The following is a 24,744-nucleotide window of genomic DNA, read 5'->3' as shown; positions in this document are numbered from 1 at the left end:
CCCAGTATAATACCATATGTCAAAAAGACTAAGAAGGTGCCACAAACTAATTTACAAATCATTTCGTAGCAAGTTTTAGTAGAACCTTAACAATACAGAACCAATAGATGCATTCGATTTAAAAGAGAACGATCATATGGGTAAAAAATTACTCTTCAATGAATATGCCTTAAAATATTAGATGGAGATATTATCGTGATTGGAGTTTCCAAATTTTGGTAAAATATTAGTCTAAATAAAGAGGTCAATTAGCTAACCACAACTGAGAATTCCTTGCCAAAATTAAGAAACACAAATGTTGATCCATCAAATTAAACAGCCAAGACAGACACAAACACAAGTCACGTAGAAGATTGGTTCAATTGCTCCTGAAAGTGCATCCCGTGAAAACAAGTTTCTAGCATGCTATTGATGATGAAACTTAAGATTAAAACCTGAGCTGTGATAGTGAATCAAGATCACATTCTATCCTCTCTTCTTCGAGGAGCACAAGTGATGATCTGATCTACTCTTAATATCATCTCGGTGGCCTCAGTTGCTGACAAAAGCACAGCTTGCTTTACTTTGAAGGCCTCTGATATTCCTAGATTCTCCATATCGCCAACCTGTAAACAGAGAGGGAAATTCAAGAAACTGCAATGTTAACTGTGGAAGAATCTCCCGTACTCTACTTACACCACCAGATATAACGTCGATTCCAGCATTAGTTGTATCCTTGTGATGCTCGGCTCGAAGCTGAGAGATTAGTTCAGCACTGTCCAAACCAGCATTCTCAGCTATGATGGTAGGAATTGCTTGGAGTGCATGAGAAAAAGCTTCAATGGCATGGGATTTCTTTCCAGGAGTCTTACGAGCAAGCTCATCTACCTCTTTAGACATGACCATCTCAGGCCAACCACCACCGAGCAAGACCCTACTATCGTTAACTGTCTGAGACAGCACACAGAGAGCATCATGCAAGGATCTTTCCGCTTCGTCAAGCACATGAGAACTAGAAAGAATTTACCAAAAAAAATTATATGATCATTGTTTCTATATGATAAAAACCTTCCATAATCTCAGCATCTAAAAAGTACATGAGTCCTACAAATATGGAAAGGCAAAATCAGGACAGAGTTAGATTTAGTGCTATGAATTATGGCAGTAAACGGAGATAAAGCTGGGATGTGAAACAGTTGGATGGAACTACGGAAGGAAAAAACTATCACAATCGTCTGCAGACAGTGTTAACTGAAATAAGATACTTCATTTGAAACTATAAAATGATGACAGATGCTAGTTTAGTTACCATGATTACCTTGAGCCTCTTAGAACGATAGTACATGCCTGACCCATTTCAACACCAGAAAAATGAATCAATTTGTCTTCCCCGATCATTATCTCCTCGATGAGCTTGCAGTGTCCAAGTTTAACAGACTCGGGGTTGTCGAAAGTTGATGCAATATCACCTCCAGTCACCAAAGCTAGCCGCTCGATTCCATCAAAGTCAGCATGCTCAATGGCAAGAACACCAGCATCTGCAAAAAGTTCCTCAGGGAAGTTGTAAATTAACTGCCGGTTGACAAAGCAGTTGATGCCATGATTAATGATTTTTTGCACTTTTTCTCTCATTTTCTCCTTCTCCGCTCCCTCAATCTCCGCAACTTTGGCCATAGAATCAACACGAACTCGAGCTCCATATATTTTCACCTTATCAGTGTCCATAGCAGTGTTGGCAACCAATATCTTTGCATTTTCAATACGCTTGGGCTGGCCTATTCCTATTTTCTTGTCCAGAATAAATCTGCCAATATGAAAAATAGTTTCCATATTAAGATAACTGAGGCAAAGCCTTAGAAGCATCACCTTAACTCAAGTTTGGGATTCACAATGCTTATATATATATATATATATATATATATATACATTGTGACATATATGCAAGACGGCAAAAACTTATATAAACACGACAAAAACAGCACAAGGATCATCTCAGTAGAGAATCATCCAACCATACATTCAAACTTAGAAAGTAGAATTGCAATGTGAAGAGTAGCATTTGGGATCACAGTGCTTATATGTATATATATATGCATTGCGACATATATGCAAGACTGCAAAAACTTGACATATAAACATGACCAAAACAGCACAAGGATCACCTCAGTAGAGAATCATCCAACCATCTATTCAACCTTACAGAAAGTAGAATTGCAATTAGTAATTGAAATGTGAAGAGTAGAAGTTACCTACAATTTATAAAGAATAAAGAAAATTCCACGATACACCTTCGTGGAATTTTTCACATTACAAAAAACATCTCCCTTGGATGATGATGTACACAGGCAACGCCAACCAAGCAAAATGCACCAACAAATATGACAATTGCAGTACAATTCATGACCATAAAATGGAATAACTACTGTAAAAAAACTTCTATTTCTCAGCATCCTCTGAACTTAATGCATTGTTTGAGTATTAGGTTATCATAGTATATTCATTATAAGAACCATTATTCATCAACACCATTGAAAATTTGAATTCCTTGTAGTTCGAATAATTGATAGGCATAGATCCGTCCTATAGTGTACAAGGTAGGTAAGCAGATGAACTATTGGGAATTTCAGGTTGAATCACAATAAAAGAATATAGAAACAATGAGTGGTGATGAAGAGAATTTTTTTTTGATTAATTAATTAGACCAACAACAGAAGAAAAATTAGAAGAGCTGATATTAGTACAAAGGAAAGGTAGCGACTCCGAAAATCAATCTAAGTGAACTATATAAACATATGTCCATCAAATTCATCATCAAAGTAACAATATTTTCAACTCTTAGAGGAAACTAGGGATATCAACTTACAACAAGGTTTCAATGAGTAGTTTCATATAGATATGATAAACAAAAATTAATGGTTGAACGTCGGGCGCCCGGCTAGCGCCTAGGTGTCACCTAGGCACCTAGGCACTCTGGTACTTTTAAATTTTATATATACATTTTTTAATTTCAGCATTAATAATATTGATATTATTTATAATTATAAATTATTTTGAAATAATTTTTAGTGTTTCAATACTAATATTTATATTTTTTTAACTTTTTTAGGTTAGAAGACAAAAAGAAGTTCAAATCCACTTGAAAAGTTCCCTTGAAGACATTAATTTTATTGTAAAAATTGTTTAGGCTTATTGAAATTATTAAAAAAAAAAAAAGAGCAGCCCGGTGCACAAAGCACCTGCCATGCGGGGTCCCGGGGAAGGATCCATTGTACGCAGCCTTATCCTGCTTTTTGCAAGAGGTTGTTTCCAGGATTCGAACCCGTAACCTTTTGGTCACATGGCAACAACTTTACCGTTACGCCAAGGCTCCCCTTCGCTTATTGAAATTATTGTACTTTAATATTTTAAACTCATTATACTTTATTTTTACTATGATCTAATATCTATTGAGTACTGAATAGGCCACCTATTAGGCGCCTAGACCGAATAGGCGACGCCTAGGACCGCCTAGACCGCCTATTCGGCGCTTAGGATCGCATATAAAAAGTGTCGCCTACTTTGGCTGATTAGAGGGTTTTCAGTTCGGCTAGCGGCTGTCTAGTGCCTAGGCAACTATTGTGACCGAAGGATATCCACATATCTCCACAATGACATAATATTGTCCACTTTGGGCTTAGGCCCTCATGGCTTTACTCTTGGGCTTTCCCTAAAAGGTTTCGTACCAATGGAGATATCTTACATCCTTTTACACCCATGATCTTTATCAAATCTTTCCAATGTGGGACTTAAACCCCAATAATCCTCCCCTCAAACGAAGGACCACAATTACTCTCATGGTCTGGGCCTCCCCGCGAGCATCCAGTCACCTACTCTGGGCCTACCCAATGAGCATCCACATCCGGTCACTCTTGATCTACTCCGAACCTCCCTGCGAGCATCCAGTCACCTACTCTGGGCCTCCCTGCAAATATCTGATCACCCTGACCAGCTCCACATGACATCCAGTCTGGACCATAGCTCTGATACCATTTGTTGTGATCGAAGGATGTCCACATATCTCCACAATGACATGAAATTATCCACTTTGGGCCTAGGCCCTCATGACTTTGCTCTTGGGCTCTCCCCAAAAGACCTCATGCAAATGGAGAAATCTTACATCCTTTTAAACCCATGATCTTTACCAAATCTTTTTAATATGAGACTTTGATTGAACCCCAACAGTGGTCGCTTAGGTCGAATTCTGCAACCATGGTTGAATGTTAAGAAAAGATATATGATTGAGTTTATGGCAAACGATGTACTAATAAATAGTTTAAAGAAATAGTGGTAAATTCAAATTGCATAAAATCTGCATGGAGAATGTAAATGTAACTTAAGGATGGATTTGTGTTCTAAAACACGCCCTAGGCACTGCCGCCTAGGCGCTTGGCAATCAGCAACTGCATCGGAAAAGCACTAGGTGACGTTGGGCGGTGTGGAAATTTCAGGATTTTTTCCATTTAAAACCTTAAATCCTATCTGATTCATCTGCTCACGCCAGTTTGACTGCCTCTCACTTCCTCCGAAAGACTCTGCTTAACGATCAGTAAATTTTTCAATTTATGCAATAATTTTATTTTTCCTCCCACGACGTGTTAGGCAAAGGTAGGCATGCTCTCGAACGCATCCGCCATCATTGGACGCATCGTCGGGCGCGTGGCCGGACGCGTCGCCAGATGCGTTTGACAGAACCAAAAGCTTAGTCGAAGACTTTCGACACCACCGGAAGCGCCAAGGGTGCATCCAGCACGACTTACTGCACCGGAAATGTGCTAAGCAGCCCGCCTACGCGGCTGGGCCACACTGGCATCGAAATGTGCTGGATTGCCTCTCACCTCATCTGGAAGACTCTGTTCAACGATCGATAAATTTTTCAATTTATGCAATAAATTTTTTTCCCTCCTGCGATGCTTCAAGTTTTCCCAGACGCGTCTGGGAACTCATCCGCCACAACCGGACACATCCCGCGAGCATTCTGCGCCACAATTTTTTAATTAATTATTTATTTATTTAATTAAATAACTCCTCACTTAAATAGAATAATTCTAATAATATTATTAATTAATTTATATTCTAATATTTTATATTTAAAATTAAAAAATTCTAATAAATCTTATTAACTCATATAAATCATATTTATATTCATAATTTTATATTAAAATTAAAAAAATCTAATAAATTTTATTAATTTATATCAATCATATTTATTTTCTGATAATATTTTTTTTCTAATTTATATTAATATTTTTTACTAATTTATATCCTAAATTTATTCTTAAATCATTTTTTAGGTTATTAGGTTATCACAATTACAATGGCAAGCAATCCATCTTCGAGAGCATCTGTCACTTAACCCAAATCCGAAATTCTTAAGAGAAAGAAAGTCAAATGATATTAGATGAGAATATGGGATGTTGATTGATCCTAAGAACCTCAACAAAATTAGATGCAAGTTGTGTGAAAAAACAATGTCGGGTGAGTATATAAGATCAAGAAGCACATAGGAAATATACCTAAAAATATATCTGGTGGTCGAAAAACATCTCAAGAAGATAAAAATAAGTGCAAATATACTATTTAAGAAGGAAAGAACAAAAAGAAGAATAAAATAATGGAAGAAGAAAGTTATAGAGCAGAGGTGACTATTTCTCTAGATAGAGATCTTGAAATTGAAGGGATAGATGGAATTAAAAAACCGCTTCCACTTGGCCCCATGGATAGATATGCATCGATAATTGCTTCAAAAATTATAGGTTTCAATGGGAGTAAAGTGCTTCACAAAAAAAAATATAAATGGAGCTCTTTTCAAAGAGAGAACTCAACAAGTTTAACGATATGTTGGGAAATGGGTTTATAAAAATGGAATCTCATTCAATGTTTTTGATAATGATACCTTAAGCAACTAATGAAGGTAATGGATCAATTTGGACCATGATTCAAGATTCCAACTCAATATTAGCTTAGGGAGTCAATGTTGAAAGTTGAAGTTGAAAGAACAAAGCAACTACTGAAGAAACATGAAGAAAAATAGGCAAAGAATGGGTACTCGATCATGACACATGCATAGAGTGATAGAAAAAGAAGCATCTTAAATTTGTATTAATTGCAAGTAGCGTACTACATTTTTATAGTCTAAGGAGTCTTCAAAAGAGGCACACACAACTGAACTTATTTTTAAGTATGTTGAACAAATATGAGCTTAGAATATTGTTCAGATTGTAACCGACAATGCCACTAATAATATGGCTACAGTTAAATTGATGAGAGAGAAGCGACCTGAGATCTTTTAGAGTTAATGCGCGTTAATTTCATGCTTGAAAGTATTAGCAAGCTTCCACGATATAAAAAGTTTATTGAGCAAGTCAAGTCTTTTACTATTTTCATTTATGGTCACTATAAGACTTTGTCATTGATGAGAAGTTTCACAAAGAAGAGAGACATAGTCCGACCAAGAGTTAACAAGGTTTGCATTAAATTTCCTCACATTGCAAAGTTTGATTGAAAAAAATGTAATTTAAAGGTATGTTTATAAGCGATATGTGAGAGAAATGTAAATGGTCAAAAAAAAACAAAGGGAAATTGAGCATGAGTTTTTAGAATGGTGTGACACTTTGTTTGAAAATATTTACTCCTTTGGTATGAATTCTTCGATTGGTAAATGGAGATAGAAAGTCATCCATGAGGAGCTTCTTCAAGCTAAAGAAGATATTAAGGTGGCCTTGAACTAGAATCAAATTATCAGCCTATTATAGTGATTATTGAGTCAAAAATGAAAGATAGACTAGATACATCATTACATACCACTGCATTTTTGTTGAATTCCTATTTTTACTATAAAGATAGTTTTGTTGTTCTTTATGTGGTCACGACGGGGACTTTTTAATGCATGAAAATTTTGTATGCCAATGAGTTAGATCTACATGATACAATTATTAACAATAAATTTATAAAATACAGAGACAAGACTGGATTATTCGAAAAAACATTGACAGTAAAAGCATGTGAAAAAAAATGATGATACATTTGATCTATATGCATGGTGTGCATATAGTGCTCACACACCCAATTTGTTAAGAGTGGCATTGAGGATACTTTCATTAACTACAAGTGCATCTGAGTGAAAGAAATTAGAGTGCATTTGAAGGAGTACACTTTAAATTTTAAGACTTTAATTAAAGTATTAATTTTATGTTTCTTACTATAATATTTACGTTTTTGTTTTTTTCAAGATTCATACAAAGAAGAGAAATATGTTAGATGTCAACAAGTTGAACAATTTAGTATTTATCCAATTTAATGCTAGATTGTTGAACAAACAAAAAAGAGAAAAAGAAGGAATGCGATGTACTTCTTGCAAAAGATATTTCAAATGCACAAGATTGGATTGTGGATGGTGGGAAAGATGATGAAGTTGAACTAGGTTTCGGGATCACCTGGAAAATGGTTAATGATCTACAATCCCGAAGAAGCTCTAGAGTGAGAGAACTTCACAAGGATGATTTTGCATCCGAAGAAGAAGATCACAATAATGATATTAAGTTTATGTTCGATGAAGAACAAGTTGAAAATTATGGAAAAGTAGAATAAATATGTGATATTTGGTTGTGTAATTTTGAAGCTATTTTAAATTTAATGTTATTGTGTTAGTATGTGATTTACTATGTAATTTATATTGATACCGTACAATCTGCCTAGCGGCGCCTAGGCAGCCTAGGCGCTGGTCTAGCGCCCGAATAACGCCTAGCGAATTTTAGAACCTTGGAATTGATGAAAGTAGAAATTAATTGTCATAATCCAATTCATCAATTTTTAAGAAGAATTTTATCCATGAAATTCAAATGAAAAATAATGGTCAGTTGTGTTCCCAACTATTTGAGGCAGACTAAATTAGTGATATGTAAGCAGAAACATTTGGTTATATGTAAATACATATAGATAATATCACTATGCACATTGGGGTCTCTATTAATTATGTCAAGAGTAGTTTTTTTAAATCTTCTTCTACACTACAAACAGATCAAATATATCAAACTTCACATTTAAAGCACAAGAATAAAGAAAGAAAATGAAATAAATACCCTTCATCTAAAAATGAATCTTTAAGGGAACCTCCAGCCTTCTTAATAATCTGGATAGACTCCAAGTTTGTGCTGCCCTACATCAGAGAATGAGATAGTTGGAGAACAACCCTTTTACAGGTTTGCAAATTATCAAACTAAGAAATGATGAAGGAGGCAGGATGTTAGACAATGCTATCATCTTTAGAATACTAGCGACCAAACAAATCACCACTAGAAATTAAGTCCATGTCATTTACTGCCATTTTACTTGTGTTTCAAAGCATAATATTTCACGAACATGGACAAAAAGACAGATCCTATCAAGATCACACAAGAGAACCAAGAAGTATCAGCTTTCATTAAAAAAAATGTTTTGGAAATTTATTGACGGGCATTTAATGAATAAAATAAGCTCATATGCTCGCACATCACCGAGAGATCAAACACATATAAGGTGAACAAAGAGAATTTGCCATTACATGTCACTACATCAAAACGTAAAATACTATTGTGCAAAACTTCTTTTTATCCCGATGATAATACCTATTGAAAAATAGAATAGACTTCCAAAGTTGTTCCCCTTTACAGTTTTAGCAGATATAGCTCATACTAGAAAATTAGCAGTTGGGTGAAGCACCTTTGTAATTGTCAAAATTATGGTCAACCATCAAAGTAATTTAACTTTTCCAACCAACTTGCTAATGTGTGCTGTCTAATGAGCATATTCTCTTTGCATCAATCCCATATGCTTTTGTCCTGACTTAATCACATGCAACTTAACCCATAAGAGAGCTGAAGCTAACTGTCGAATTGCGATATATGGAAGAGCAGACGAGAGAACTAATAGCTCGTGTAGGAGCATGTGTAAAGCATTACAAAAGCATATAGGAGTTGCCATGATGTTACGACAACTATATACCAACTATGCAATCCTTCATAAGAAAGTTAAGGAGTTATTGGTGCATCGACAGTTATCATTAGTGGCAAATTGAAAGTTTATATGCATAACTGTTAGAATTGAGAATTTAAGCCCTATTTGTTTAGGAGAAAAAACAATATTATGAGATAAGGGTACATTTTTGGAGATCATTGTGCACGCATTACTCTGAGATACAAATTATTTTTAGCCTTTTACTAATAAGACTACAGGCCATTGCCATAAAACTAACTACTAAACAAGTAACAAAATCTTTGGAAACAACTATGTTGAACATCAAGATTCATAGTCAATATACACACATATAAATCTGAGTAACATAGTTTACAACAATTATGGATTATATAAGCAAATTACTTGATACCTTCAGCCTTAAAACAGCATCCACAGCTAGTTTAGCAAAATGTTCCTTGTCCTGGTAAAGAATTTTTGAACTCAAGGTAGTCATAGCAATTTTCATCAAATCTGATCGGAATCTATCTGCATCATGAAAATTGAACACAGATTATCATAGTTGAACCATTTTTTAAATATAAAGGCAGACACAAACTTTAAAATAAGACTTTTTATTGAATCCATGGTTCCTGAAAAGTCATGTTTCAGAGTATAAAGCTAACAGGTGCGCCTCCAGAAATATAATTCTAGCTAAGATTAAAAATAACTGAAACCTGGATCCTGTTTGTTATCCTTGGCCTTCTGCAGCAAAGCATTCCGTGCACACTCAGCAGCCATTCTATAGCCTACAAATTCACAAGAGCATCATATGGATGCTACAACTACAAAACCTGTTTTATCAGTTAGTTAATAGAGTTTTTATAAAGAAAAAACAATACAATCATGCAATTGAGTTAATTGAGTTTTCTGATGGTGGAAATCTAGATTGTGCAATATTATAATAAAAAAAGGACAGTCTAATGCACAAAGCTCCCTCCAATGCGGATCCTAGGAAAGGATCAAACTATATTGGGTCTATTGTACCCTACATTGCAAGAGGTTGTTTCCATAACTCGAATCCGTGACCACAAGGTCACACAACAGCCACTTAACCATTGTGCCCCTCTTCATATAAAGTTAACAAAAACAAAGAAACTAGTAGAGTATTAAATGTTGCAATTATACATGACAATGTCCACTTTCTATAGGCCATACAATTTACATGTTATATTTGTTGTCCTGCAAAGCCTTACTGTATACTCATGCTAAAACATATAAGGATTTTTGGAAAAAATAAAGGAAACCTGCAATGATGGTCATTGGATGAATTTTCAGATTTACTAATTTTTCAGCCTCTCTAAGAAGTTCTCCCGCCAAAACAACGACAGAGGTTGTTCCATCACCAACTTCATCATCTTGAACTTTGGAAATATCTGAAATCAAAGTTAAGGAGTTTCTCTTCTAACATAAGTCACTTAGAATCAAGTTTTTTTATTTTTGGGACATAGAAATTTTGAGAAGCAAAATATGAATAGTGGTTCATAAACCCAGGAAACCAGTAATAATGCATGGAAAAAGGATACCGACAAGGACCTTAGCAGCTGGGTTATCAATGTGAAGTGACTTCAAGATAGTAGCACCATCATTTGTAACAGTGACGTTGTGTCCTCTACCAGTTGACTGCAGTATCTTATCCTAGAATACCCAATATAAACTTGACAAAAACACTCAAGAAAAGGTTAAAATAAAGTGCAGATAAATAACACACCATCCCTTTTGGCCCTAAAGTTGTCTTGACCAGATCAGCAATTGCCATGGCACCAACAAATGATGCCTGCAACATAAATAGCATCATTCAACTACAAGATAAATTTCCCAAAAAAAAAAAAGGTCAGTTGCAGATGCATTGACATAGAACAGACCATCAGTTGTTACAATTCAGTTATCATGGTTATCAGCTATCACAAAAAAGAAATCAGCAAGCTTAAATACATGTTTGATCCATGAACTGTTGTGGAAAAAAGTTCAAGTCCTAGACCACAAAGTACATTACTGAACTAAGATTTAAAAAAAAAAACTGATTCCAGAGTTATTAACAATCCTATAATTTGTGGATAAGCTCAAGTGAATATGGATAAAATAAATTGTTATTGAAAATATATCGACAAGTAATCTCGAGGTCGATTTCATGAAGTGGTAATTGTACCAGTATCACTAATTTTATTTACATGGACAAAACTCATTACGTACCATCCTCGCTCGATCTCCTTTCTCCTCGGTAGCTTCATCTTTAAGAAGCCGCGTATTCTGCACATCACGGAGATCACCAGACGATAAGATCAAAACAGATCAAAATGATTTTACCATCATCATCTGTAAATGACAGTACAAAAGAGAAAGAGATCAAAAACTCAACATACCACCATTATACAAGGCCGATAGATCTCAGAAAGGAAGCGATGGAATGGACGGGACGGAGAAAATCGCCAAAATGATAGAAATGAACAGCGGCGAGAGCTACTCTGCGGCTTCTAAGTTCTCACTCATTCCTGGAGATCTAAAGCCCTAGAATTCGGGCTCGGGATTCGAGAGCATTTGAAGTGGGCCATCGAACAGTGCCATATGAAATTGGAAAGCCCAATCATTAGTTGGCCCAAAGCCTTCTTCAAATGTTCATATTTTAAAAAGATATTTGCTTTTTTATGTTGTTATGTTTAATAAAATGTTAAATCAAAAGACTTTCAACGAGCTAAGTCGGTTAGATGTGATGGGGTGTGAAAATCTCGGTAGAGTGGATGAATAGTACCTCCAAATATAAAATTACTCTTTTTAAGTACGAATAAATTAGACCTAACCACTAGTTAGGTCTGAATGGGATCCAATTCATATCAAGATTATCCGTTGATCCGATTAAACAGGTCAAATTAATTGTTCATACGTGATTTTAACTGCTAGTTCAAACCACTAGTTTAGTTTTTTTTAAAAAAATTGCCCATTGGATGGATGGTTCCATCCATTGGAAAGCTTTCTAAAAATGGTGGAACCATTGGAAAGCTTTCTAAAAATGGTTAAGATTGTTTGATATTTTTTTATCGGAAGATATAGAATCGTCATATCAACTACCCCAAAGAATCACTACTATTTTCAAACTCTATAAATAGATAATTCATTTTAATTATTTTCACACTATTCTATACTCTTGTCACTGAATTTCAAAATTTCGATTGTTTTCAACTATAATTCTCTAATTCTAATGGAAGAAGATTCATCTCGGTTCCAAAATGTAAGAAAATATTCACTCTGAATGTAGATTTCAACAACATTTAATCTATCGATATTGAAGTAGAGCAACTACCGATAGCCGAGACATGATGAAGTATCAAAACTTCATTAAAACGACACGTCGAAACGAAGTACCCGATAGAATTTGGAGTCGAATGTTTTTAAACACAGCTATCCAAATTTTCATCGATTAATAGAGGTATCGATTCAATTTTATTTTAATATTTTGATAATAAATTAAGAAATTATTGTCTTAAATTGTTTATATAAAATATTTTCTTTTAATTTTAAGCTTAAATGCACATTTGAAGTTTTTTTTTTTTTTAAGAATCACTTAACTTGTTTGTTAAACGTGTTCCCAAACTACATTTACTCGTATAATTAAAAAATTAATTAGACAAGTAAATAAATAAATAAAAATTTTAATAAATTAAATAATAAAGTATCTTTGTATTATAATATTTAGAGTGATCATTAGCAAACTCATTCATATACGAGTGTGACTTACCATTAAATTGATAACTCCTGACAATTCAAAAACTTTTATAAGCATATTGAGACGTTGACGAAGTGCACACTACTCACAATATCTTTCAATTATTACGCTTAATTTTAGAAGAATATGGATTAACTTCTAAAATATTTTCAATATCATTTAATAATATTACTTTTAATACTAAAAGTATTAACGAACTTAAATTTGTATGTTAGTCTATTATGGGTGATTTTTCTTTTTCCATATTCGCTATGTATCACTACAAGAAAAATGGTCTATTAGGACATTTTCTTTACAATACTTATTAGAAAACGTCATTATAAATCCTTTATAATGACATTTATTAACACTAATTAATTTTAAAACTATAATATCTGATTAGATCTTTTATCTTGACACATTTTATAAATGTCATCATCAATAATAAATATATTAATATAATTTATATCATATAACGTTAACCTAGAGATCAACTTTTCCCAAATGCGCTCGTGCCCCGTCTCCACCGCCGCAAGGTACTCGATCGACTTTTCCCCAAACGCACGTGTGCCCTGTCTCCACTGGCACCGTTGCTCCTCGATCGTCTCTGTTGCTACACCTTGATCGTCTCTGCCACTGCGACGAGATCGTCTTTGTCGCTGCGCCTCGTCTCCACATCTGCGGCCAGTCTCCACCGTCGTGCCCCATCTCTGTCATTGTTGCGCCCCATATTCCTTTGTCGCTTCCCTCACTGCAGTGAAATCGTAGTTTAGGGTTGCGCCTCATCGTTGTCGCTGTGCCCGTCTCCTCTGTCGCACCCTATCTCTGCCAGTGTCACGCCCCATCTTTGCCACTGTGCCCCGTCTCCACTACTGTCGAGCTTTATCTCTGCCGCAGGTCTCCCCTTTTTCCACAAGATGCAGTTCTATTCTCCTCAGCACTGTGCCGAAGCCACCATTCGTCTTCGCTAAGGTTTTTATTTTTTTCTAACAATTAGGATACTTGTTGAATTCATGAATCATGCTTTAGTTATATCCTTAGTTTGCCTAATCCCTATGTAGCTTGAAGACCTAATAATAGAATTTGATTTGTGCATGTTATTAAAACCTTTTACATCATCTGCTACTTAGATTCCTTACTTCATGAATCCTTGCTTCAGTAATTGAATCCCTGCTTCATGAATCATTGCTTTAGTAAATGAATCATGCATGTTAGAAAATGTAATAAGGAACTTGTTTTGGATGGACTTGTTGTTATTGGTGGTGATGACTCCAATACTAATGCGTACCTTCTTGCTGAAAATTTTAGGTTGAACTTTGAAACAAGTCATTAAACCAATATTGTACTTATTTTGATCAACCAATTTAAGATCATACTATTGGATGTGCTGCCATAGGACATGCTTTTCATTAGAGTTAGGATCGATCAATTCTTCCATATTTTCTTGTTGAAAAAAAATTAATTGCTGAAAAAATTTAATTGCCTTTGAACATGTCAACCATGTAAATCTATTTATCTTAGTTTATCATCAATTGAAGTAACATCTAATTGCTCTCTAATTATATTTTCTTTTATACAAAAAATTTCTTTGTTTTGTGGAGAAATGTTGTTGTAATCTGTTCTATAAATCTGCTTATACATGCCAACATTCTATAAATCTGCTTGTAGTGTGTGTGTGTGTCCCTATTATACATGCCAACGTTTTATACATGTGTGTTGTGACTATATATATATAAGGACAGTTTATGTAAGTATCCCTCTCCTCATTTTCTGTAATATAGTAGTAAGAAGTTGCTGCAACTAAACATACAAAGGAACCTTTACATTCTAGATTATACTATCTAGACATGCATTTCGCTTGCATTACCTCTATCATGATAAATTTTTTCAATTTATATATAATGTTAAACTTATTTGAATAATTTTTTTTTAAAATCGTTATGGATAAGAGTTGGATGGTTTTACCGAGACAAACTGAGGAGTATAGAAATGGAGTTGAGTGTTTCTTACAATTTGCATTTTCTAATGCTAACATAAATGGAATGATTTTATGCCCTTGTGTGCGGTGTAAGATTGGTATATTTGTTACAAGAGAAGTTGCTTATGATCATTTGACGGTTGATAGATTTATCAAAGGTTATGCGCACTGGGTAGCTCATGGAGAAATAGCATATAGTGCATCTACAAACTCTGATTTTGTCCAATCTCGAAAGGATGCAGATGATATGCAAGGATTAGTTTACGAGGCATTTGGGATTCCAGAGCATAATGATAGTATTATCAGCACATTAGCATTTGAAAATGATAAGGAGATTCCAACTAGAGAGGCAGATAAATTCTATAAATTAATTGATGATTCACAAAAGAATTATATCCAGGTTGTAAGAAATTCTCAAAACTTGCATTTATTATTCGTTTGCTTCACTTGAAGTGTCTAGGGAAAATGACCAACAAGATTTTTGATATACTTTTACATTTATTGAGAGAAGCATTTCCAAATGCAATGGATGATTTGCCTAAATTGTACTATGAAGCAGAAAAATTGATGAAGCAATTAGGACTTGGTTACGAAAAGTTTGATGCTTGTCCTAATGATTGCACTTTGTTTTGGAGATTGGATAAAGACAGAATTCAATGCAAAATATGTAGTGAGCTTAGATGGGAAACATCTGAAAATGATCCTACTGGTGAGAAGAGAAAAATCGCACGTAAGGTTTTATGGTATTTTCCAATAAAGCCTATATTACAACGTTTGTTCATGTCATTCAAAACAGCATCACATATGAGATGACATTCTGAATCCCGTACAAAGGATGGTTACATGCGGCATCCAGCTGACTCTCCATCTTGGCAAACATTTGACCATAAGTATCCAGAATTTGCAAAGGATCCTAGGAACATAAGGCTTGGTTTAGCATCAGATGGATTTAATCCATTCAAAAATATGAGTGTGACACATAGTACGTGGCCAGTTATTTTAATGTCATATAATCTTCCACCATGGATGTGTATGAAGCAACCATACTTTATGTTGTCACTATTGATACCTGGCCCAACCGCTCCAGGGAATAACATCGACATCTACTTGCAACCTCTTATTGTAGATTTGAAGGATTTATGGGAGATAGGAGTTCAAACATATGATGCATCAACTAAACAGAATTTTCAATTGCATGATGCATTACTATGGACAATAAGTGATTTCCCCGGATATGCAACCTTATCTGGATGGAGTACTAAAGGAAAACTTGCATGTCCAGTGTGTCATCAATTTACACATTAACAATGGTTAAAACATGATGGAAAATATTGTTATATGGGTCATCAGAGGTTTTTAAATAGTGATCATGTATTTTGAAAAAATGCTCATTTTTTTTATGGCACAGAAGAGCATGGGAGACCACCACCTATATTATCAGGAGACATGGTGATAAATGAGTTGAAAATTTTAAAATTTACTTTTGGAAAAACAGTTAATGATAATTCAACTCTTCCATTCAATTGGAAAAAAATGAGTATATTTTTTTATTTACCATATTGGAAAGATAATGTAATACGCCACAATCTTGACCTTATGCATATTGAAAAGAATGTATGTGAATCTATTTGTGGGGCATTGCTGAATATAGAAGGAAAATTGAAAGATAATCTCAAATCACGACTTGATTTGCAGGAAATGGGGATAAGATCATCACTTCATCCTATTGAGAAAGGATCAAATAAAGTTTATTTACCTCCCGCATCTTTTTCAATGGGGAAAAAAGAGAAGGATATATTTTGCAAGGTCTTAAAAAAAAATCAAAGTTCCAGATGGCTATGCATCCAATATTTCACGATGTGTTCAAATGAAACCAGTCAAATTAAGTGGTTTAAAAAGTCATGACAATCACATCTTGATGCAACAATTATTGCCAGTAGCACTACGCAAAACTTTATCTAAATCTGTTCAGATTCCTTTGATTAGATTAAGCAAATATTTTCAAGAGTTATGTTGTAAAGTAATTTCTCTTACAGATTTGGTTCGTTTAAAGAGAGATATTGCAGTGATCCTATGTGAATTGGAAAAGATTTTTCCTCCATCATTTTTTGACATAATGGTTCATCTAACTATTCATTTGGCAACTGAAGTACAACTTGCTGGGCCAGTTCACCATTGTTGGATGTATCCAATTGAAAGGTATTATACAAATCTTATTAATATTTTTTTTTTCCAAAAATAGTTTGTTAGATAAATAATACAAATTATTATGTTTTGACACAAGGTACTTGGGAACATTAAAGTCTTATGTTCAAAATAGAAGTAGACCAGAAGGATCTATTGCTGAAGGATATTTAACTGAGGAATGTTTGACATTCTGCTCTTTATATTTAACAGATTATGTAGAGACAAGATTTAATCAAACATCAATAAATGATGATATAAATATTGACTCTACATTTGCATTAGATGTGTTCAACTACTCAGGTCATGCACTTGGAAAGGCCATTGCAACTAAGTTTGACATTGAGATATTAAAGAATGCACATCAATATGTATTATTCAATTGTCATCACGTCCAATCTTATATAGAGTATGTTTTTTTTTTATTTAAATCATGTGTTTAAATATATAACTATTTAAGTCATCTTTATTTATAAATATATTATTCTTTTTTTAGTGAACATTGAAGAATTCTTAATCAAAGTCATTCTCATATTCCACCACACCAAATTGAGCGTTTACATAGTGAAACGTTTTCCTCATGGTTTGCCAGTCATGTAAGTTGTGTTGTAATAGTTATTAAAACTATATGTTATAATTATTTTCAAATATAATTGATTAATTACTTTTTGTATGATAGATTAAAGATACAAATCTTCCAGCAGATGATCCAGTGTCAAGTGATTTGAGATTAATTGCCAGAGGCCCGGATGCCATTGGCATACGATATGAAAAATTTATTTCAAATGGATTTAGGTTTCATACAAAGGAAGTGGAACGTAAGAGAAAGACTCAAAATTGTGGTGTAACTATTAGGGCAACTACTTCAAGTTATTCAAGTATAAGAGATCATAATCCAGTATTAAGTGAACTTGATTACTATGGGATTTTACAAAATGCGATTGAGTTAAACTATGGAGGAGGTTGAAAAGTTGTGTTATTTGAGTGTGAGTGGGTCTCCAAAGGCAAACGGTTAAAATTGGATGAGGATGATTTTGTGTTAGCAAATTTTAAAAATGTTAGGCGTCATAACGAGCCTTATATTTTAGCATCTCAGGCTATGCAAGTATTTTATGTGGAAGATCCAATTGATTGTGATTGGCATGTCATTATCACCACTGATGCACGAGCAAAGCATAAAATGCAGCCTATGGCAGATGTTGATACATATCTTCAAAGTAATATTCGTAATTCTGAAGACTACAATGAACATGAAGAAGTTGTTTGGATTCGAGATGATGTTGCAGGAGTGGAAATTGATACCGATTTGTGATGAAAATTTATCTGGTTGATGTATTTATGTTTATTTAATTATCATTGTAATAACAGTAAAATATGGATTTTTGTATGATGATTGAATGATTATCATTAATGTGTGATTGGCATGTCATTATTTAATTATCATTGTGATTTAATTATGTTTATTAATGATATGTGGTGTTATGCACTTCTTTTTCATGTTTAACTTTTGTGCACAGATAGTGATGATGTCATTCATTTATAATTGATATTAGAAGGTTTATGATTCTGTATCATCGATAATTTGTAACTAACTATTATTTGTAATAGGAAATGGTATCCTTCATTTAAATTTACTGATTTTTTGGAGTCTTTGGCAAGAAATGGTAAGTATTATCCAATTGATGTGGAAAATTGGCATAAAATGCCAACGGAAAAAAAGAAAGACATGTTAAATGTTATAAAGGTAACTAAAACACTTTTGTATTATTTTAGTGTTTAAGACTTTTAATTTATGCAATGATAATTTATCTAAATATTTTTTGTAGAAAAAGTATGATCTTCCACCGGGGACAGAAAATTGGACACTACGCTCAATAGCAAAAAAATGAAGAAACTGGAAGTCAGAACTTAAAAAGAAGTACTATAATCCTGAATTATCAATTCAAGTCCTCTTAGAACAGAGAGATGAAAGAGCTCATGCCGAACAGTATATGGGACTAATTACTTTTTGGAACAAAGATAAATCAAAGGTAGACAATATTTTTTTATTTAGAATATAATTTGATTCTAATCGTATGTAGATTTTTATTTTGAGTAACATGTGTGTATTTCAATATATTAGGAAATGTGCGAAAAAAATAAAGCTGCCAGAAAGCACAAGATAATGCATCAAACCACTGGAAGGACATCTTTTGCTCAAGTGCAACATAAATTGGTAATTCTTCTTATTCATATTATAATTCTATACGAGTTTTACTATCCCCAAACTTAAAATGCTTTAGAGAATAATTTACTATATCTATGCTTTTGTCTGTATATTATGAGTGCTCGACCTTAGTAGTAAGGTACACATTTGACTTCTGGAAAATGTTTCATGCTGCTAAGATTGAAAACTGCTAAGTTGAAAATATTTCATGCTTCAAGTAAATGGTATGAGAACATCTGGTAAACAAAGCATGGGACTAAAATAGTTGCTCAACTAGATCGTCAGTCTATGCATGGATATATATATATATATTTTTGCTGCTGCTGCTCCCATCTAACTGCTTCAAGTAAATGGTATTTTTTTGTGTGCAAGTTTGATGCTCTTTGGAAAACATGCTTCTGTTGATTAGCTTTACTAGATTCTATTAATTAGTTTTATTGAAGTAACTGAAGGTGGAAAACATGCTTATTATATTGGGATGAACTTGAATATTTGCAGGAAAAAGAAAAGGGACACCCTCCATCACGAGTTGAATTATTCCAGGCTTACTTTACTCATGCCAATGGAAGTCCTTCAAGTAATATTGTACCAGAAAGATTGGTAAGCTATTTTATACTCTTCAACTATGTTGTAGCAAAAATGATTTATTTTAATTATCATTATGTATTTAATAAGTATCAACATGTTATGTTTTGATAAAGGCTGCAATGAATGAATTAACAAATCAACTTCCTGAAGATTCTAATGATCCAGTGAATCAGAATGATATATTTGCTCAAATCATGGGACCAGATAGACCTGGTCGAGTATATATGCTTGGTGATGGTGTTAGTCCATCTAATTTATGGGGAGAAGTTTCTAGTCGTGGCACATGCAATCGACTAGTGATGGAACAACAGACAAAATTAGAAAAAATGGATGAGCAAATTAAAAAGCAAGGCCAACATATTGTAATGTTAGAAGCTAAAATTTCTGATCAATCAAACCAGAGTCATTTTTCAAATTGCAATAGCAATCAACACACATCACCAAATAGCAATCCACAAATGTCTATTCCTCATCATCCATCTTTACGAGTAAGGTTTATTTAATTTCATTTTTATTATGCGTTTCACACATCTTCAAACTCTTTAAATTTTTAACTCTTTTACACTTTTATGTAGATTGGATGTTCTGTTTTGATCAAAAGTTTATTTGATTCTATGAAAATCGTGGCAAAAGGAGTGCTCCATAGCATGGATCCAAATACTATAGTAGGGAGACAAGCACTAGGACCAAATTGGTGTGAAGTAAGAATACAAGTTGTCCTGGAACCAGAAGAGAGTTTAATTAGACCTTATGATCTTTTACAAAAGTTTGAGGATGCACTTGGAGGAATGTTATCTTGGCCTTATCATCTGGTATATTTTCTACTTTTCATTGAAATATTATTAATTTTTTATATTTATCATGTAATTATAATTTTAAATAAATATGAAATGCATTTGCAGTTAACAATAAGCAAAGATTACTATTAGGTGAATGTGAAATGATACTTTACATTTTCTCGTTTGGTATGATATTTAATCTTTATCATTATTTCTATTAACATTTTGTCTTCATTGTTTTATTTCACTAATACAGATTTATTCATTGTATTTGTAGGTGATAGGTACTTGGATTTTTGTAAAGCAATACGACAGTTGAAGATGGTCTGCCTAGTTAGTTTTTATTTTATAAGACTATGTTCTAAAACTTAATATTTTGAGTGTAGTGTGTTGTTAGTTTTGGATGTAAAGAACTTGTCGTTAGTTTGCATTTGTAACTTTGACTCAAATAGTTGTTGGATGAATTAGATTATCTATTTGCACTTTAAATAATATTTTATAATTGTTTTCTATTGTAAATGGTGGATGGATTGTGATGATGTGCAAATATTGAATTCATGTTATATATTCTATATAAATATTAATGATCATTTTAAATATATTTATGCAATTATTATAATGACATTTGTTAGTGTCATAATATATTAGTTAAGGTGACATTTAAAATGATTTTATAAATTAACTTTACTGATATTTTTTATTGTCCTTATAACAAATATAAATATCATAATAAATGAGTTTTGTTGACATTTAACTTTATCACTGTTATGATGATAACACGACATATATAAATGTCCTTAAAAAAGACTTTTCTTGACATTTTAGAGTGTCATTATATCTTTAAATTAGGACACTTTTGATGTTAGCATTGATATTGTTTAACGACATTATAGAATGTCAGGAAATTGAGGAGGGTCTAAGACGACATCACTTTATAGGGCGTTTTTGATAGATGTCACCAAAGCGTTAATGTCACCATAAATATGCTATAAGGACATTTATGTGTGTTATGATAGACCATTTTTCTTGTAGTGTATGTCATATTTTAAATTTATGCATAGACCTAAAAAAGTTTTGTTGGTACCATCATCCTAGGTCAATGTTAACCAATTTTATTAAGCTTGAGTTGGCTCGAGCTTGAGTTTCAATGTTTGACAATATGTGAGAGAGAAGTCGAGTAAGCTAGGGGAATATCAATTACTTGTCCAAGGAAGTCCTAACTAGAGGTCAGACAATAGAAAGTCTTAACTGAGGTTAGACAATGGAAAGTCTTAACTGAGGTTAGGCAAAGGAAAGTCCAAGTAGGTCAAGGAGGATCGTACATTGGCAAAAGAAAATCCTAACTACAATTAGACAAGAAAAACCCCTAATTGAGGTTAGGCAGGGTGGAAGTTTACCGAGTGACTAGTCCTAACTAGAAGTTAGGCAAGAAGAACACCCAAGTAAGGAAAGGAAGATTGTACTTGGTGATCAGAAGTCCAACGGAAAGTTGGCAAAGAAAAAGCCCAAGTGAGTTAAAGGTTGACCAAACACTTTGTGATTAGAAGTCCAACAAGAGTTTGCAAGAGAAAGTCCAATTGGGTCACAGAAGATCGGACACTTGGTGAAGAAATCATGGCAGGTCAAGGTTGACCAGATGCTAAGTATTAGAAAGTCCCAACAGGTCATAGTTAATCGAATGTTGGGCAAGGGAACCCTAGACTCGAATTAAGTGAGTAAGGGTTGAGCAATCGATTAGGCTAATTAATTGACCCTAAGTCAATCGATTAGGGTAATCGATTGGTCCTAAACCAATTGATTAGGGCAATCGATTAGGTGCTTTTCATGAAGTACAGTAAAGCATGGAATCGATTGGCTAATTGATTCATCTTATATGAATCGATTGGGGAATTGAATCAGGATGTTTTTATGAGAGAGAAGAAGAGTCAGAATCGATTGGAGAAATTGATTCAACCTTCTCCCATTGATTGGGCTAATCGACTGGGGCTTTTTCGTGAGAGAATAGAGATCTTGGGAATCAATTGGGCTACTTTCTCTTGCGAACATAAAGTTTTTGAATCGATTGGGACAATCGATTAGAAGCTATCGAATTGATTGGTATGACTTACCAATCAATTAGATGTTCAAAAAGAGACATTTTGTAGGTTTGAACGGATAGATCCTATGTGACAATCGATTAGAGGCAAGCCTAATCAATTGGGAGGCATCGAAGAACCCTAGAAAAGAGTTTTTGTGGACATTTCGAACAACTATGATTCATGCCAGTTCTTGAGTTTTGGGCGACAAGTGCACTTTCTAAGAATCAAGAGGCTAACCAAAGTGAGAAAAAAGCAAGCAAAGCAAGGTTCATGTTATAAAGTTGTTTTCTGTCTCCCTTATGTGCTAGTCACTTTTCCAAAGGCTAGTAGCCGCCCGTGATTTACCTCCTCAGTGTTGGCTTTGGGACGAGTTGGCGGGGGCACTGGGGGCGAGCATATTCGCCTTTTTCCATCATGTTATAAAGTTGTTTTCGATTTCTTTGTAACTTAGTTTGCATTTCTTGTTTGGATTTCTCATGCTTTAGCTTGCACTAGACTTCTCCACCTCCTGGAAGGAGGTTTCATAGTGTATTTATGAGTAAGGAATGAGCTCTTGGATTAGTCACCTCAAGAAGGTGGATACTAAGTAAAATCAATCGTGTTAATATTGCGAAGATCTTCACTTTAAGTATCTACTACAAATTATCATCGAAGAAGTGAATGAAGCAATTCACACACCCCCTCTAGTTCTCTATGTGTCCTAACAAGTTTCACGTGATGTATCAGCATGTTGGAATTCAATATATAAATTATTATAAGATTTATTTCAATATAAAAAATTATTATATTTATTTTTTTTGCAAAAATACTAATAATACTAATGTATATTTATTTTCACACTAATGAAATAGATATAATGGTATTTGTAAAATTTTAAAAATATTTGATGATACAATTAAACAATTCTCTTGCATTTATTACCCTACTTCTCATTTGATTATGATGAATTTTCGTAACATAGTTTAATTTTAAATGAATATGTTACAAATGAATTTGTATCTCTTTGCGTGTTAGCAATGAAAGCAAAATGAAAAAAAATATTGTTATCACATTCTTGATATTTATTTAGTTACATTTGCTTTAGACATTAGACTTAAATTAGATGTTTCACATGAAATGTTAGTTATGTATTATGATGTTTTAATTCCATTTAAAGATTATTCTTCTTCGATCTCGTTAATATTGTATAAAATACTAGAAATAATTTACATGATATTTATAAAGAATGTAGTTTAAAATATGGATTAAAAACTAATGTGTCTAAAACACAAAATATTAATGAACCTTCTTTTGTTTGTTTTATTTGTAAGCGTAAGAAAAAAATTAAGTTCTCCTACTAGGCTCATTTCAAATTCACTTTCCATTAATTTTGTAAATTCTTTTAAAAATTTAGTATTGGTTGAGCAAAAAATTATGTCATCTACATAAATTTGAGCTATAAAAATATCTTTTTTCTAAGATTTTAACAAATAAAGTTTGATCTATTTGACCTTGGTTAAATCCCTTGGATATTAGGTAGGTTGATAGTCATTCATACCAGGCCCTAGGTGCTTGTTTTAGTCCATATAAGGTTTTCTTTAACCTGAAGACATGGTTTGGGTGGTCTAAATTCTTAAATCCTGAGAGTTGATTTACATAAACTTCTTCTTTGATGAGCTCATTTAGGAATGCAGATTTTATATCCATTTGGTATAACTTGAATCATTTATGTGCTACATAGGCTAGCAGCATTCTGATGGATTCAAGTCTAGCCACAGGTGCATATGTTTCATCATAATCTAACCCTTCTACTTGGCTGAACCACTTTGCTACTAGTTTAGCCTTGCTTCTTACTATTTCGCCCTTATCATCTAATTTATTTCTAAATACCTACTTAGTGTCAATTATGGATTTACTTGTGGGTTTAGGTATAAGTTTCCAGACTTGGTTTCTTTCAATTTGAGCTAGTTCCTCTTGCATCACAATTATCCAATTTGGGTAGGTAGGGCTTCTTCTCTTGGGTTCAATTTTAGAAATTTGAGCTAGTTGACTTAGGTTTCTATATAATGATCGAGTTTAAACTCCTAGGGTTGGATCACCCAAAATTTAATCAAATGGGTGATTGGAACTTATTCTGGAAGGTCTTATGTTAGGGTCAACAATTGGTTCTTGTGATTCTCTTGGTTCAAGTCTAATTTCATCATCTTCTGTATTTCTTATAACTTGATTATTTTCTTTGATTAAGT

General features: G+C 33.5%; 1 protein-coding gene across 1 annotated transcript; it reads right to left on the bottom strand.

Moving 5' to 3' along the window:
• Positions 1-248: 248 nt before the first annotated feature.
• On the bottom strand, positions 249-11,520 carry LOC121992349 (T-complex protein 1 subunit beta). The gene is made up of 11 exons (XM_042546656.1): positions 11,370-11,520; positions 11,200-11,256; positions 10,718-10,783; positions 10,533-10,644; positions 10,254-10,382; positions 9,684-9,755; positions 9,380-9,495; positions 8,097-8,173; positions 1,298-1,783; positions 676-991; positions 249-605 (listed from the first exon to the last, which is right to left on the bottom strand). The coding sequence occupies exons 1-11, from the start codon at positions 11,373-11,375 to the stop codon at positions 459-461; spliced, it is 1,584 nt and encodes a 527-aa protein (XP_042402590.1). The 5' UTR covers positions 11,376-11,520; the 3' UTR covers positions 249-458.
• Positions 11,521-24,744: the final 13,224 nt, after the last annotated feature.

This window comes from Zingiber officinale, chromosome 6B, assembly GCF_018446385.1.
Source record: "Zingiber officinale cultivar Zhangliang chromosome 6B, Zo_v1.1, whole genome shotgun sequence".
Lineage (NCBI taxonomy): Eukaryota > Viridiplantae > Streptophyta > Magnoliopsida > Zingiberales > Zingiberaceae > Zingiber > Zingiber officinale.
This window is presented reverse-complemented; position numbering and strand designations above follow the sequence as displayed.

Excerpts from the sequence above, each read along its gene's own strand:
- LOC121992349 (XM_042546656.1), bottom strand. Across the intron at positions 10,645-10,717 it reads CTTTAGGGCCAAAAGGGATG|GATAAGATACTGCAGTCAAC; the intron begins GTGTGTTATTTA and ends TGGGTATTCTAG. Across the intron at positions 8,174-9,379 it reads ATGCTGTTTTAAGGCTGAAG|GGCAGCACAAACTTGGAGTC; the intron begins GTATCAAGTAAT and ends TCTCTGATGTAG.